Source organism: Tupaia chinensis, unplaced genomic scaffold, assembly GCF_000334495.1.
Source record: "Tupaia chinensis unplaced genomic scaffold, TupChi_1.0 Scaffold000555_1, whole genome shotgun sequence".
Taxonomy (NCBI): domain Eukaryota; kingdom Metazoa; phylum Chordata; class Mammalia; order Scandentia; family Tupaiidae; genus Tupaia; species Tupaia belangeri.
In genome coordinates, this window is record NW_006160067.1 from 1,363,913 (window position 1) to 1,379,867 (window position 15,955).

The 15,955-nt window shown below is 36.6% G+C and overlaps 1 protein-coding gene across 1 annotated transcript in view; it reads left to right on the forward strand.

The window, feature by feature from the left end:
• KIF18A (kinesin family member 18A) overlaps positions 1 to 13,285 on the forward strand; it is an 85,910-nt gene extending 72,625 nt beyond the window's left edge. The window contains exons 14-17 of the mRNA XM_006157674.3: positions 1,957 to 2,401; positions 3,385 to 3,492; positions 9,573 to 9,682; positions 12,684 to 13,285. Coding sequence (XP_006157736.1) covers positions 1,957 to 2,401; positions 3,385 to 3,492; positions 9,573 to 9,682; positions 12,684 to 12,766 — 746 coding nt within the window. The 3' untranslated portion in view covers positions 12,767 to 13,285. The remainder of the gene's footprint in view (positions 1 to 1,956; positions 2,402 to 3,384; positions 3,493 to 9,572; positions 9,683 to 12,683) is intronic.
• Positions 13,286 to 15,955: the final 2,670 nt, after the last annotated feature.

Sequence of the window (15,955 nt, forward strand, 5' to 3'; positions counted from 1 at the left end):
TGGATATTAATGCCCATACTGCATAAGTGAGTTGCCCAAGGTCACTCAGTGAGTTGTTGGTGGAGCCAGAAATAGAATTCAAGTCTCCTGACTCCCAATTCAGTTCTCTATCTTCGATATAGTTTTCTATCCTCTATACCCCTGCTGCCTCTCATGGGAAAAGAAGTTAATCTTCCAGCTATTAATAGCCACCAAATTGGTGGTAGCAGCACAGTGGAGAAAAGTAACTGTCTTTACACTGCAGCATTAGTATAAAAATATCTGGTAATGGAAAATTTGACAAATGTCATGTTAAAGGGAGTGGAAAATTATTTTAAGATCTGGATCTCATTTATCTAGTTCTCAGAAAAGTAAAATTCCTTAGTAGAACAGGGATCATATTTTCCTTCCTGTTTTTAAATTGTATTTCCTAGAGGGTAATTGTCAACCTAGCCAAAGCAGAGCCTGTTGTCAACTAACATAAGAAGATGCAGGTACTGCTTTTTCTAAGTGTATTTTTTAACTTGATTGAAAGTTTTAGTTGCTTTATTGAAATATATCATGCTTATTTTATTCCACATTCAATGTATTTTGTAGTAAAGCAAATATAACATCATCAGCTGATAGTTTTACTTCATGGGCAAAAAGACACCTTATAGTTTCTTCTGTGGGCAGTACACTTCAAGCAATGGCACTTTCTGTCAGGCTCCATAAGTTTACCAGAATGAAGTAGGCAGAGTAGAAAAAAGTTAATAAAGAAATGTTAAGATTAGCATATTGAAATTGGTCAAACATACAGAAACACATAGTCATTTCATTATTTAGAGCAGTAATAAATGTTTTTGTATTTAAGCATGTCTAGTGTCGTGGGAATTCACAATTAAGTGCTAACAACAATTTGTTCATTTTGAGCCAAGGGTCAAGAATTCTCCTTCTAAAAATACCTGGGTATTTTCTTTCTTTTTGAAGATTACTAAGTCTTTCATCAGAAAATGACATGGTCAGAATTTTTCTTCTACTCTATGTTTAAGAAAGCTGGGATTGGTGGAGGTGGGAAAACGTGAAGGGAAAAGAAAAGGATGTAGTTAGTTGGGACGTGCATGACTGAGAGGGTAGTGGGAAGGACAATTATCTATAGAAATAAGAGACTATGGAATGTGATGACTAGAGGGCCAAGTGCATCTTCCCAGGGAAATGTATGCATTTATGGGATGAAGAGAAGAAACTCCGACACCAAAGAAGTAGTAGGGATATATTTTTGAAAAGATTAAACTTGCTGACCTCTTGACATTAGGGATTTTTGCTTTTGGATAGTAGTGAGTATCAGAATACTCTGAGCTCCTCAAATTATTTCCATTTCTCTTTGGTGTTAAACCTAATTCTTCCAAACCCATGTGGTATATATGACATAGGCAACAAATCAATTGACTAGGATGCTTAATAAGCTATATATCTGATATCATATCAGATTATATTCTTTCAGTAACCTTGGATTTTATTAGTTATTGCCATTCTTGTTCATTTTAGACTAGACTTCTACTTAATTAGTACTAAACTGGTCATAGTTTACAATAGAACAAGCACTAATCTCTGTGCCTACAAATTAAATATCTTTTGTTATCTTAAGTCTAAATTAAGCATGAAAGCTAGAAATTCCTTGTGGACTTTGTTAGAATTGGTTGGAAATTTGTTTTCATGATTACCTGATTCCTTAAGGTAGCTACAACTATAAATTAATGATCAATATTAGCAATTTATTTTGTTTTCCATTATAAAATCTCTTTATAATGAAGTTTACTTATTGACATTTTTAACAATAATTGTGTTTTTTTCTTTTCCAACTTATTTTCTTTCAGATTTTTGTCAGTTGGCATAAAAGTGCTCAATGACTAGCATTTTGGTGTTTTTTAATTAATGGATTTGTTACGAAACTATTTAGGCAACACTTTTGAGCTCATTTTTACTTTTGTTGAACAGGCACACCTTCAAGTGAATCCAATCTGCTTAAAGTTCCTCCACAAAAAAGAACTCGGAGAAAACTAATGCCTTCTCCCTCAAAAGCAAAACATACCCAGAAGTCTGCACCATCAGAAAGTACGCAGCTCAATGATTCTCTCAGCAGAGAACTTCAGCCTATCATGTATACTCCAGAAGACTGTAGAAAAACTTTTCAGAATTCATCTACAGGGAATTTACTGAAACCGTCATCACAGACTACAAGTTTTCAGGCCATCAGTTCGAATATAAACAGTGACAGTTCTCTGAAAATGTTATGTGAAGCAGATAGCCCTCCCAATAGGAGAGTGAGATGTGGACAGGAGGATCTGGACTCTACCTTCATTATCTGTGAAGACATCAGGAGCTTGAAGAATAAGTTACCTGAACAAGAATCACTGCCAAACAATAAAAACATCTTACAACGGTACATAGAAAGAATATTTGTCTGTTCTTCCCCTTTTTTGTTTTTAATCATTGCCTTTAAAATATTAGTTTTCTTTTTCTTCTTTAGCTATATTTGAGGTCTGTTTCATATATCTAGTATGCTATCTCGATTATAAAATAGTGTTTTATTTTCATGAAATCTTAATTATCTTTCTGAGTATTAATTCACTAACACAATATTTTAATGTCTTAATTTGATGTCTTAAAGTCATTTGAACTTCATTAAACTAGGAGAGATCTTAAGATATATTTAGTTTGTTCTTACTCCAAAGTTGGATAATATAAGCTATCACTAGAGGATTATCATGTTTGTTATTATTCATTAATATCTTCACTGAATGTAATTCCATGGTTTCTGTTAATGTTTGGCAAAACCTCAGCTAGCCATGAATCTAAGGTGTAGCTGACAGCATGTTGTCCAAACAAACATATTTTTCTCACTTTATTTACATAATCACACTCACACTGAACATGGGAGGGGGGAATACCTTCACTTTCCTATGCTGTTGAGAATGCAGAAATCCTTCGATAAGTCTCCCTACAGTATTAAAAAGAGAAAAGAAAAAAACTCCAGGGCAAGTGAGAAAAGTTTTTTTATTTTAGAGAGAGATTTTTTGCTATAGGGCGCATGCACTTCCTGGTGAGACAGAAAGACAGAAAGCGAGAAATCACCCCTCAGGGGCAATGGCCATGCTCGGTCCCTTCTCCTCATTATCCTCCTGGGATCCTGGGCACATGTGCGTGTGTGCCCAGGACTCCAACCGCAATTGACTGCATGGGAGTCTAGCAACGTAACCATTATGGCATCTGTTGGGTCCCAAGAAAAGTTTTATAGTATAGAAGAATGTTTTCCTTATATATTACTACCAAATGACTTTCTAATTATGGAAGTATATGCCCCCATTACCTCCATAGTATAAATCAAAATGATTCTTTTTCTGTTTCTCACTATTTAATATACAGGGTTGATGCATCTTCATTCTCAACTAAGCATCCTGTGCCTATTCCAAGCATAATGCCATCCTACATGGCAATGACAGCCGCTGCCAACAGGAAACGGAAATTAACAAGGTACGTCCATAACACAAGCTGGTTCAGCTTCTATGTAAGTTCATCATCATACTTTGGGTCCTGCAGCTTTTTTATTTCTCATATTAGACTGTCAACTCATATTTAAACAGACTCGTAGAAAGTTGCTTTGAATGAGGTATTAGACTTATGTTATCAAAAGTATCATGATAAAGCCCAGGTATTTCACTTGATATTTACATAAAATATTGCACAGTTCAGATTATTAAAAATTAATTTGAAGTCTCCATGTTTTCAAAAATGTCACTTAAATTTAAACTTCTGATGAAATTTTTACTCACTTGGTTATTTTTCCTTTTAAAAGTTACTGAATTTCATCCTAGAATTATGTTACTAAATAAGTGTTGACATATGACTAAAATATAATCAACAAGGACACTTCTGTTTCTGGCAATGAGTAGCCACCATCAGGAACAATTGTAAAAGCTGAATAAGGTACAACCGCCATTTGAAGGCCTTAGAGACCAACCAAGGCAGCCAGAACTCGAGGGCCTAGGATCCCAAAGAAAAGGGAAACACACTGTCGAGAGTCAGATTTCCTCTGCCCCTTTTATCCATTTAGCATTTGCCAATTCATGGTGTAAGGTATAGAGTCCAGGCAAAAAGTGGAAGCTTAGAAGTATAAGCAAAATTCTGATATTCTAATTTTGTGTGATAAAAATTAAAACACAGAGACTATCTTGAAAAGGAGACTCTGTTAAACACCCTAGGGTTTTATTTGAAATTGCTAAAGGGCTATGCTCTAGGAATAAGGCAAAGTGGAAATAGACCAGTTACTGAAGGCCTGAAACAGCTCTTGGGCCTTCTCAGTCGTTATTTAAGTCAAGGGGGTCTATCCTCTCAGTTAAACTGAGAGACAGTGAGAGGAAAAGTGAGAAATCACCCCCCTTGCCAGGGGAAATTAAATCATCTCTGGAGGAATGTACTATTCAGAGCCTTTGTGTTTTTCATATACAATATTTGGCATTTAAACAAAAACCACTAAGTATGCAAAGAGACAGGATCAAATGACTAAAAATTAGGGAGAAAATAATTAGAGAAGCAATGATCCATAAGTGGTACAGATGTTGGGATCATCAGATAACCACTTTAAAATGTTAACTGTGATTGATGTTAGCAAAATAGATGATAAGATAGAGAATTTTCCCAAGAACCAGATTCTACTAGAGTGAACTAAATAGATAGTCTCAAACTTTTAAGTTTGAGATAGAATTTTCTGAACTTAAGAACTCAATAGGGCCAGATAGTGGCATGGTGGTTCCAGGTTCACATCCAGAGACCACCTTCAGTTCGCTGGATACACATGTGCTCTTAATTCAGGACTGGCTGAGACTGGGGTGGGTTCTCATATAGGGCACTATGGGAGTGCAGTCTCTGTCTCTCCCTCTTTCTCCCTTCCCTGTCTCTTTCTCTCACTCATGGAAGAAATAAGTAAATAAATAAACCTAAGAAAATACTCAATGAATCTATAAAAAGGTGAGACATAGCAGAAGAGAAGATTAGTGAACTGGAAGATAGGCAGATAGAGAAATACCTAAACTAATGCGCTAAAAGATAAAAGGATGGAAGCTATGGGGAAAAGTTACATGGTACACAATTTACAAGGGCTGTAATTCATATATATTTTGAGTCTTTGAAGGGAATGAGGATTAAAAGACAAATCAGGGTGCTAGCAGGTGGTGCGGTGGTTAGAGTATTGGACTCGCTCCTAGCTGACTGCAGTTTAAGTCCCAGACCTGACAGCTTGCTTTTTCACTTTCCCTTTCTCTCTCTGACTCTTTCTGGTCAAATTGAAATTATAAATAAATAAATAAATAGTAATAGCAAATAAAATTAAATAAATAATTATTTTAGAAAACAAAAATACAAATCAGAGGTTCAAGAAGCAAGAAAATTACAAACTGTAAGCAGGATTAATGCAAAGTTAAACAAAACCTATATAGTGTAGTAGCGAAACAACTAAAAATCAAAGACAGGGAGAAGTTTTAAATATATGGCTATATGATATGAAGTTCATTATTCATTCTTTATATCCTATAAATGAAATGCAATGACAAAATACATTGGATAAATGTAAAAATTTTTAATCAATGTGATTATGGGGATAGAAGTGTATAAGACCTAAAGATAACTCTCTTAATTTCCTGTTTTCTGCCATCAACCTGTTATCTGGGCTAGAGGAAACAAATAGCCTATTTGTGCTCCATAGCGTGGCTTCTCATTGGTGAATTTAGAATCTGCCCTTATTTCTTCAAAACAAAGGGCCTTGGAATGTGTAAATTCAAAAATCATGGATTGATTTTTTTTTCCTGACTATCCATAACATTTAAATGTTTGTATTTCACTAATGCACAAATTTGAATTGTGCAATTTGTCTGGTTCATATATGGGAATCAGTCACTTCATAAGTAAGTCTAGCTAACCAGCATTCTCTATATTGTCCACATTATCACTGATTTGCATTTGGTCTGTTTTGTGATTTTTTTCCCATTAATTGATTTTTTAAAGGTTTTTGCCATAGAGCATGTACATTCTCTAGAGTGAAACTGAGAGACAGTGAGAGGAAAAGTAAGAAATCACCCCCCTTCCAGGGGGAGGACCAGCCATATCTCAATCCCTCCTTATCTATTCCCCCACCCCTGGGATTTGGGGTATGCAAGCACATACACCCAGCTTGATTTTCAAGCCTTCAGGTCTGGGTCTCAAACCACAGTCAGCCACGTGAGAGTCCAGCGATGTGACCACTGCAACACCTGCTGGCCACATTAATTAATGTTAATGAGTGTTCTAGCCTTTCACTGGTAGTGTGCCCTGTTATATTACTAAGATAATGGTGAAAGTTTATAGAGAATAATTTCAAAATGTAAACATAGTCATTATCAAATAAATCACATGATTTTTTTCTCAAGAAATGTCCAAGTACATGAATTGTGTCTTTAGAGTGATTTAGATGAGTTAAAGGGCTTCCACGTGAGCATCTAATATGGTAAAATAGTATTAAAGAACATGTAAAGAAAGAAACTTGATTTCTCATAGCCTATTAATTGCTCTATTACATTTCCTCTGGTACCAATAATTAGATCCTGCCATTAACTAAGGTTAAAAAAGATTAATGTTAGAAATGTACATAATTACTTTTTTTAATCTTCTTTTTCCCAATTAAAACTACATGAGTGAGAGTAATAAACTGGTATTTTCCACTTTCCAGCTTTGTACACATATTTAGGTATGTGTATATTCTAATGCGGTTTTCAGAAATAAAGATGAGATAGCTCCATATATGTATATTTATTTTGCGTGAGTTTTTGTCTCTGAAAAAAATGGAATCCAAAAACACTGAATATTCTAAAACCTATTAAACTAAATTTTGTCTTTCTACTTACTTAAACTAGGAATATTAGATTTTTAAACTTGACAACTTTTTAATATCATTGTAGCAGTTTGTTTTGACTAAGTGAATCAGCCTATAAAATATACAAATACTATATATACACTAGTTATCCCTTACTTTTAAATTGTATTCATGAGAATTGTGGGTTGTTTGTTTTGTGTTTATTTGGTTGGTTGGTTTTGGGGTTTTCCTCAGCGTTCTTATCATCTAAAAATGGTCTCATACTTGCCATATATGTTTTTGTTTGCTTTGAAAGGTATCTAATGATTCCAAGTAGAAATGACTTCATCTGAAAGAGTATGAAATATCTCACATTTGTTGTGCAGAGACATCCTGTCTGTGCAAGGAAGCAACAGGCTACTTCCTGGCTTTTACTAATCGTTTTGGATGTATGTATCTGACACACAGCTGGAAGAGTCTTTGGATGGCTTCTCAGTATAGTCCTTTACATAATTTGACATTTCACTCATGGCATGATCTAACTTACAAATGTTCAACACTTTATCAACGGACTCTTTTACCTAGATCCTAAAAAATGTTTGGGTTTATTTTATCTGTAAATAAATATGCAACTTATTTTCTTAGATTGGATTTCATCCTTAGAAATAAGAGTTTCAATAAAACAGATTTCTTCAAAAGCCTAATTTGCAAGTAAAAGCAGGCTGTGAATAAAAAGTAAGGTCCTAAAACTAACCCAAAGTAAAGAATTATTATATAAAATAAAAACAACCCTAAGAAAAATTGTTAGGAAAAGCAATACTTACCAAAAGAAATTGATAACTTAATCTTTATGCTTGAAGGACTAAAATTATCAAATAAGAATTTCTGCTGTTGATAAGTAATAAATGCTCTCTCAAAAAAGTGATTTAGTATTCAAAACAGAATCATGGGGACCAGCAGTTAGCATAATGGCTATGTCGCTGGACTCCCACATAGTCGACCGTGGTTCGCGTCCCAGACCCGATGGCTTAAAACTCACGCCGGGCACGTGTGCTTGCGTGCCCAAGATCCCAAGAGGAGAATGGAGGAGAAGGGATTGCGGCGTGGACATCCCCCCCTGGAGGGTGATTTCTCACTTCCTGTCTCTCTATCTCTCTCTGTCTGTCTGGCGAGCACACGCACCCTATAGCAAAAACCTCTCCAAAAAAAATAACAAAAGCACAGTAACTTCATTTATTGAGTAGTCATGAAAGTCACAATGCATTTTTGCATAGTAAAACAAGTCATGACTTTTCCAACAACCTAATATTTAGCACCAATTAGGAATGGACTTTCTACAGCTGAATTTGTTTGCTTGTATTGCCCTGGTATTTCCTTGTAACCATTCTGGATAGGTATCATTTGCATTGTTAAAACAGAGCATGTTCAATAAACACCATAATATTTCTCTCAGAGTATCGAAAAAAGTAGGGTATTGACATTTCTATCTTGAATGAGCATACTACTCACTCTTCCTCCCCCTGCTCCACAAATGCACGCCTGCACCTGTTTACTGCATGGTCAGAATTGCGGAAAAATCAAGTCATTGCCATTAAAAGGAATCCCCCAATTATTAATCCATCTGCCAACAAATAAATTACCATGTTTGTAAAATGGTATATATCATCTATATTATCCAAAAATTCTCTAATATCAGCTTGTCTGAGTCAATGTGGAAGGAAGATGTCCATGACCATCTGGCCCCCAACTCTGCCTGTTAAAGTTTGATGTTTACGGCCAGGGAGGATTGCTAGGAAGATCTTTAGGGTGAGGAAGATCAAACTCACCACATCCACAAGCCTTCCATTTTGCTTTCTTCTTCTAAATTCAGGGATCTGTAGTTCTCATAGTTGGAATTCTTGGCACACTTTTTTTTACTTTACCTTATATTATTTCATGTATTGGTCTCCTTTATTCCCTCATCTCTGCTGTGTATTCATTGTGTAAGTTTTCAGGACAGAGATTACACCTTACTTGTTTATCCAGTAACATGAAGCCACAATTAGTAATTGTCAACTCAAGTTGACTCGTTAACAATGTGAGACTGAGAGATTATTTGAAGCTAGAACAAAGGAAAATAGCTTATTCTTTTCATTTCAGGTTCTATAATTCCAATAATCAGAGACTTTCAATCTATCACTATTTATTCTCGTTCATTTTTTTAATTCTAAATATGATTTCTGGTTTACATGTAATCAGTACTTTGTAGGCTACAGAATAATTTCTGAGACATGCATGCAGTATACTAGCACTGTGTTTTAATTTTAAAAACTAGGTTCCACATAACCTCACTTGTTTATATTCCCTAGGTTAAGATTCTTGTTCCAAATTTGTAACATGAGCTGTTTTGTTTTGTTTTGTTACCTCTTGTGACATGCGCTACTTACCTGTAATTGTGAATAACAGCTCTCGCTATATTCCATCCACACCCTCTGGTTCTACTCTGCTGCAGGACTGTGGTATGCACACACCTACAATCACAGAGACCTATTTAAATAAACATCACCATAATCGCGCATAGTTAACTCTGTGGCCAAAAAATCCATGTAGTACTTCTAATTATTTCTATGGGATTTCACAACCTAATGTTTTTATATTTTGTTTCTTTAATCATTGTTGTGTGTGCAATGTAAATTAGAACTCTGAGATATAAAGAATGCTTAGCTAAAATTAAAAAATGTTTTCCCTCAAGCTCAACATCAAATACTTCGTTCACTGCCGAGGCATATTCTGGGTTCGCCAAACGTGTTCGAGCAGACAACTCAAGTGATAAGCACTTACAAGAAAACAGACCAACAATGGGTATGTCTCAGCTCTTAATTTCATGTTTAATACATGATAACCTAACATACATATAGTACTGTACATTTTTTTACGCTCTTATAAAAATCTCCTTTATGTACTCATCACCTTCATTATGTGGTAGAACAAGTGTAATATCCACATGGAACAGGTAAGGAGACTGAAGACACAAAATGTAAACCACCCACCCAAGATCACACAGCTGTTATTATGGTGGAGCCAGAACTCAGAACCAGCTCTCCCAACGCCCGTTCTGTAGATCCCTTTTGTTGTCCATATTGTAAAAGTTTTGGTAAATGATGTAGCTAATAATTGAAATAATAAGCTATATGTATTTTTTTAATAAGCTAGCAATTAAATATATTTTATAGATAAGCTATACCCATATATATAAACTTGAAATTTTTCTTTTAATCTATTATTTTTAATACTTGGGCCCCTATGCATTTGTGTAACTACTGTACAGGGTACAATCTGTACTTAGTTAAAATTCTATTTATTATGACTCCCATCAGCAAATGGAAAAGGATGCTAATGGACATGAGTACATGCACTTTAGTTAAACTGGAGGTGCATCACGCCAACAAGTTTCCAGGCCTTGATGTCAAGACGTTTGTGTCTCTGACACTGCAGTTCTTAAGACTTCATTCATAAAGCGTGCTAGGTCCCATGATGAGTACGGAGCTCAGTAAGACCCAGTCTGGTCTCTTTCTAACAAATTTGTAAGTCATTTAAAACTTAAAGGGGTCTCATGAGATAATAAATGTTTCTAAGAATAGCATGCAAAGTGTTGTTACTTTGTTTCAGTCAGTGCTTTTGGTAAGAGTAATAGAAAATATCTTAATGACTTTGCCAAGTTCAGTAGTAGCCAGTGGCAGTTGATTACCTAAAGGGCAATCGAAATGCCTTTCTTGCAAATTAAAAACTCAGACAATAAGGTTCCAAAACGTAAAATTTGCTGTGATTGCAGATTAGGTGTACCTGGTCTGAAAATCCTAAATCCAGAATGCCCCAATGTCCGAACCACCATACCTCACATGTTAGGTCACAGTCAAAATGCTGCAATACAAAAATAAAATGACCGTTAGGCAATATGTGCAATACATTTATGAAACCTGAATGGATTTTATGTTTAGACTTGAGTCCCGTTCTCAAGATATCTCATTGTGTATATGCAGATATTCCAAAATTTGAAAAAAGTCGAAATCTGAACCACTTCTGTTCTCACACATCTTGAGTAAGGAGTACCTCGGCTGTATTGGGTTTGACGTGCCCTATCTCATTACTTAGTAGCGCCTGTCTTATTGGTGTAGATGTGTACTGGTCTGTTGGGTCGCCTGAAAGAAATTTTTAACAGGTCATAATTCTGCAACCAATAATAAATTGATGAAGACTCTCAAGTCATAGAAATTATTTTTTCTAATCTATTTACTCTCTGAGAATTCTGTAAAATGCATCAAATATCTCATGCATAACGAGATAAGTAAAAAATGCTCTATGGAGTAAAGCTGGGAAGTGACACTAAACCACAGTGCTTGCCTAAGAGAAAAATAAAGAGCTACCACTAGTTTCAAAGAATATCTGTCATCAAGGATAATGGCCCACTTAGATATACTGTTTTGTAAAGGAAGATAATATTTTATATACGTTAGAATATCCAAGGGAAAAATGTCCAAATACACCTTGAAAATGACTAGTAAAATAAAAGAGAATTAAGGCTTTCTTCCTTAAATTGTATTTAACTGACAAAACTCAGAGCCTGTGCATATGTGCCCAAATCCCAAAAGGAGGAGAGATGGAGAAGGGATTGCAGCATAACCATTCCTCACAGGGGCTGCTTTCACTAGCTCACGTTCGTTCTCTCTCTCTCTCCCTCTCCCCCTACCACCATGTGTGTATCTCCAGGGAGTGCCCATGCCCTCTGGCAAAATAATAAAAGCATATATTCAAACAAGTTCTCCAATAGCGTAGAAATTAAAAAGCAAATGACTATTAATTGGGAAGAAAGCAACTGCTGGTTGTTAAATGAGCAGTCAACGAAATAAGAAATTGCGTCCACAGAATGTGTGCTTCTAAAAGGAATACTTACTGTGCCCAAGAAAGTGCATAAGCCATTAGAGTGACTCCAAAAGAAGTCCAGAGCATCCCGGCATAACAGCTATGGTTGGCTAGAAAGTCCTTGTGAAGGCTGTTGAAGAACCAGAGTGGGCATTGGTCAGACACATGTGAGAGATGGCAGTGACGCAGAAGCGCTGGGGCCAGGGCCAGCCATTGGGAAGGTGTAGGTGCAGGTGATACTTTTCCATTGGACGACTACGGAAGCTTAAAAGCTGTGTGTGTGTGTGTGGGGGGGGATCAGCAGTTAGAGTAATGGCTATGTCGCTGGACTCCCATGTAGTCGACCGCAGTTCGCATCCCAGACCCGGTGGCTTAAAACTCACGCCGGGCACGTGTGCATGCGTGCCCAAGATCCCGAGAGGAGAATGGAGGAGAAAAGATTATGGCGTGACTATTCCCCCTCGGGGGTGATTTCTCGTTGTCTCTATGTCTCTGTCTGTCTGGCTGGCGAGTGCACGCGCCCTATAGTGAAAAACCTCTCCAAAAAAAAAAAAAAAAGCCATGGGGGAATAATCCAAAGAATGAGAAAATTTTGTGACACAAGCAAAAAGAGCAGTGAATGTTATAGAAACCGTCTCAATAGAAGAAGAGAGAGCGTAGTGGTCTTGAGGCAGTGCCTTCAGTGACACCCACGTGTGCACACATTGACTGAAATACGGAGAATGCAGTATGAAGAAATGAATCTGAACAACTTTTAAACCAAAGGTATTATTGTTTCTTTGTTATATTTTAAATGATTATTGTTATCTAACCATAGATTTCAGGAGTATGTTTTTCATCCTACCATTAGAATTTGCAGTAAATTGTTACAAGTTAAATGAATGGTGAAGCTTTTTGAATCTTACTTTTACCATATTCATGCATCTTCTTATTTCTCCTCTAGAATATAAAAGAAACATCCACAAAATAAATCCAAGCATGGTTAGAAAATTTGGAAGAAACATTTCAAAAGGAAATCTAAGATAAGTCACTTCAAAGTCAAGGAAAATGAAACTGATCAAGCCTGCTTTACAAGGTGCCTGTCAGTGCCCTTTCAGAAATGTACTTCACATCTTTGAAAGAAGACCGTCTTAAAGCTAGGTTTACCCAGCTACTTGCAGCAAGCAGAGAATGCAACTCTGTTTTCTTCTTTTGTATTCTAAGCAAATAAAAAATTTTAATAGAAAAGGTTATGTTTTCAGTTCCCAAAATAGTTGTCACCCTTTAAAATTCCCAAGTCAGCATGAAGGTAGCTTAGTTTTCCTGTGCTGCAACAAGATGCTTAGGGCATTTTAGAAAATAACAACTTAGCCTTACTGTTTTTTGAAAAGAAGGAGAATCTAGAATTGGTAAAATGATAGTCCAAGATGTATTTGGTCTTCTATTTTTTTATACCTTATTTTAATTTTACATAGGACTTTCCTTTCCAAAAATCCTGTGATGTACAAATGTAGATAAATGTGCTCATAAAGTTGTGTTATTTAAATAGTCGTCATGAATAAAATACTAATATTGTTCCTTGCTACTGGATGTATTAAAGATGTAGATTTTAAAATGTTTGGTTTACCTGTCTTGCTGTTATCCCTTATACACTCTACACTGTTATTTTATATAAAATGTATATTTTGTAGATTTGGACTTCTGATTAGACCAAGATAAGTAGCACCACTGAAAATAATCCATAAGTTTCTTAATAATGACAAGAAAGTATTAGACTCATCCTTGTTGTGGCCATACGTCGGAACTGAGATTCGTTATACAGTCTGTCCACCCACTGTTTGGTCTGCTTGTCCGCCGAATACAACAAACACTTGATTAAATGCACTGAAATTTTATGTGGCATAGGAATCTTCACACCAAAGCGAACAGCCAGGTGAAACATTTTAGGCTTCTTGGCTAATCAAGGGTGAGATAGAATAATCCTCTCAGTTCCTTCAGGCACACACTGGTGACTCCACGTTCACGGAGTGTGTTCAGGATGTATCGTAGGAAAAGCCACCATACACGTTTTTGTCAAGGTTGCAGGGGAGGGGCCTTGGGTGGTTTTTGGCTGTGTTGTCTGTTTAACAATTACTTTACTTTCACACTATTATTCCTTTCCATCTATTTTAGGTAACTGTGTACTTCAAAAGAAATCTTTTGAGACCCACAGGTGGTGTAGTAGTTAGGGCGCTGGACTCCCACATAGTCAACTGTGGTTTGAGTCCCAGGCCCAGTTGCTTAAAACTCATGCCAGGAACGTGTGTGTGCATGTCCAAAAATCCCAATAGGAGAATGGAGGAGACAGGATTGCGGCACAGCCATCCCCCCTTGAGGGTGATTTCTTGCTTTCTGTCTCTCTGTTTCTGTCTCTCTGGTGAGTGCATATACTCTAAAAGCAAAAATTTCTCTCAAAAAAAAAAAAGGAATCTTCTTACCAGATCCTGATGAGTGGCTAGTAGGGTTAATCAGTGACTGTACACCATGGCCCACCTCAGTCCATACCATGTGAAAGTGATTTTTTGTTAATATCCATTTTTATCGACTAGGTTTTCACCTTCCATAAAAATTAGTAACAGTGCATGCTGTAGTTTGGATGTCCCTCAAAAATTAGTGTGTTGGAACTTGGTTCTATTGGCAAAATGTTGAGTGAAACCTTAACTCCTTCATGGTGTCCCAGGGTGGGGCCTTTGATGGGATAAGGTCATTAGGACTGGACCCCTGTGATGACGTTCTGGTGAGTTTAGAAGAGGAGAAAGGAGACCAAGCAGACAGGAACTAAATGGACAGTGACTGTTCAAGATCCCACCCTCTGCCGTTTTGTGATGCCTTTATTCAGTGGCCTTCCATGGCCAGAATTGTGAGTCAAATAAATCTCTATTCTCTTTTTTTTTTTTATTTTTAAGGATTATTTATTTAATTTTATTTACTATCACTATTATTATTTTTTAACTTGTTAGAGGGCATATTTACTCAGTGAGAGAGAGTATGATAGAAAGGGAAAGTGAGAAAGCAAACCACTAGGTCTGATATTCAAACCACCATTGGCCATGTGGTAGTCCAGCACCTTAACTGCCATGCCATCTGCCGGCCCAAATCTCTATTCTCTTAAATTCACCCAGTGTCAGGTGTTTCTGTAAGCCACCCAAGAGCAGACAAAAGCAGTGCCTTTGCAATGCAGTCATATTAAGGGGAATAAATCATGATGAATATGTGGGTGGGAAAGCTCTGTGGTATGAGTAAAGAGAAAATGTGTGCTTTAAACTAAAACAGGAGTGCCATTCACTAAGTCACTGCGACACCATTTTTAAGTGAATTTTATATAAGAAAGTATATCAAACATAAGTAGCTTAGTGAATTTTTACAAAGTGAACCCTTCTATATAACCAGCAGTCAGATCATGAAATAGTTTTTAGTGCCTCAGAAGGTCCCCTTCTACTCTTTCGCAGTCACCGCCTCCCCGAAGGGTAACAACTGTCCAAACTTTGAATACTATACATTAACTTTAACTAAAAGAACATTCAGGTTAGAAAACAAGTCCCTTGTTCTGCCAAATAGTACAGAACTCTATAAAGTAAAACTGCTTCCTCTTTAGCCCTTGCTGACATCATTCCCGGGTGTAACCACTGTTCATAGTTCGAGTCATTTATTCATATATATTTCTATATACTTGATTTTTTTTACAAAAATTTTATCATACTTTATGTATTGTTTTGCAGTTCACTTTTTTATTCATATTTAAATCACCATGAACATCTTTGTGAAGTTTTTTTAGTCTTTTTGTTTTTCTCTTTGTTTGTGATAGGGTGTATGTGCACATACATGAAAGTGAGAGAGAATACCCTCCACAGGGTGTTGGCATACCATGACCCTCTTCTTCAGTCCTCCAACCCATCATACCCTGGGCACTTGCATGTGTGCCTCACATGTTTCCAGCTAACAAGGCCGGGACTTCAAACTGCAGTCCTCTTGGGATCTGACCCTCTTGAGCAGCGCATCACCCCTGTACCACAGAGCTGCCCCATCTTTGTGAAGTGTTTAAGTATGAATTTCATAAATAGGGCTATGACATGAAATCCTTTTTACGTAGTAGATGACTAGATCAGAGCAAACCCTGGTTGCTCATGGTCTCCTTTGCACTGTATAGCGTTTCTGGATGTTCCTTTGCAGTGCTCACTACACTCACATGTCTAAAGT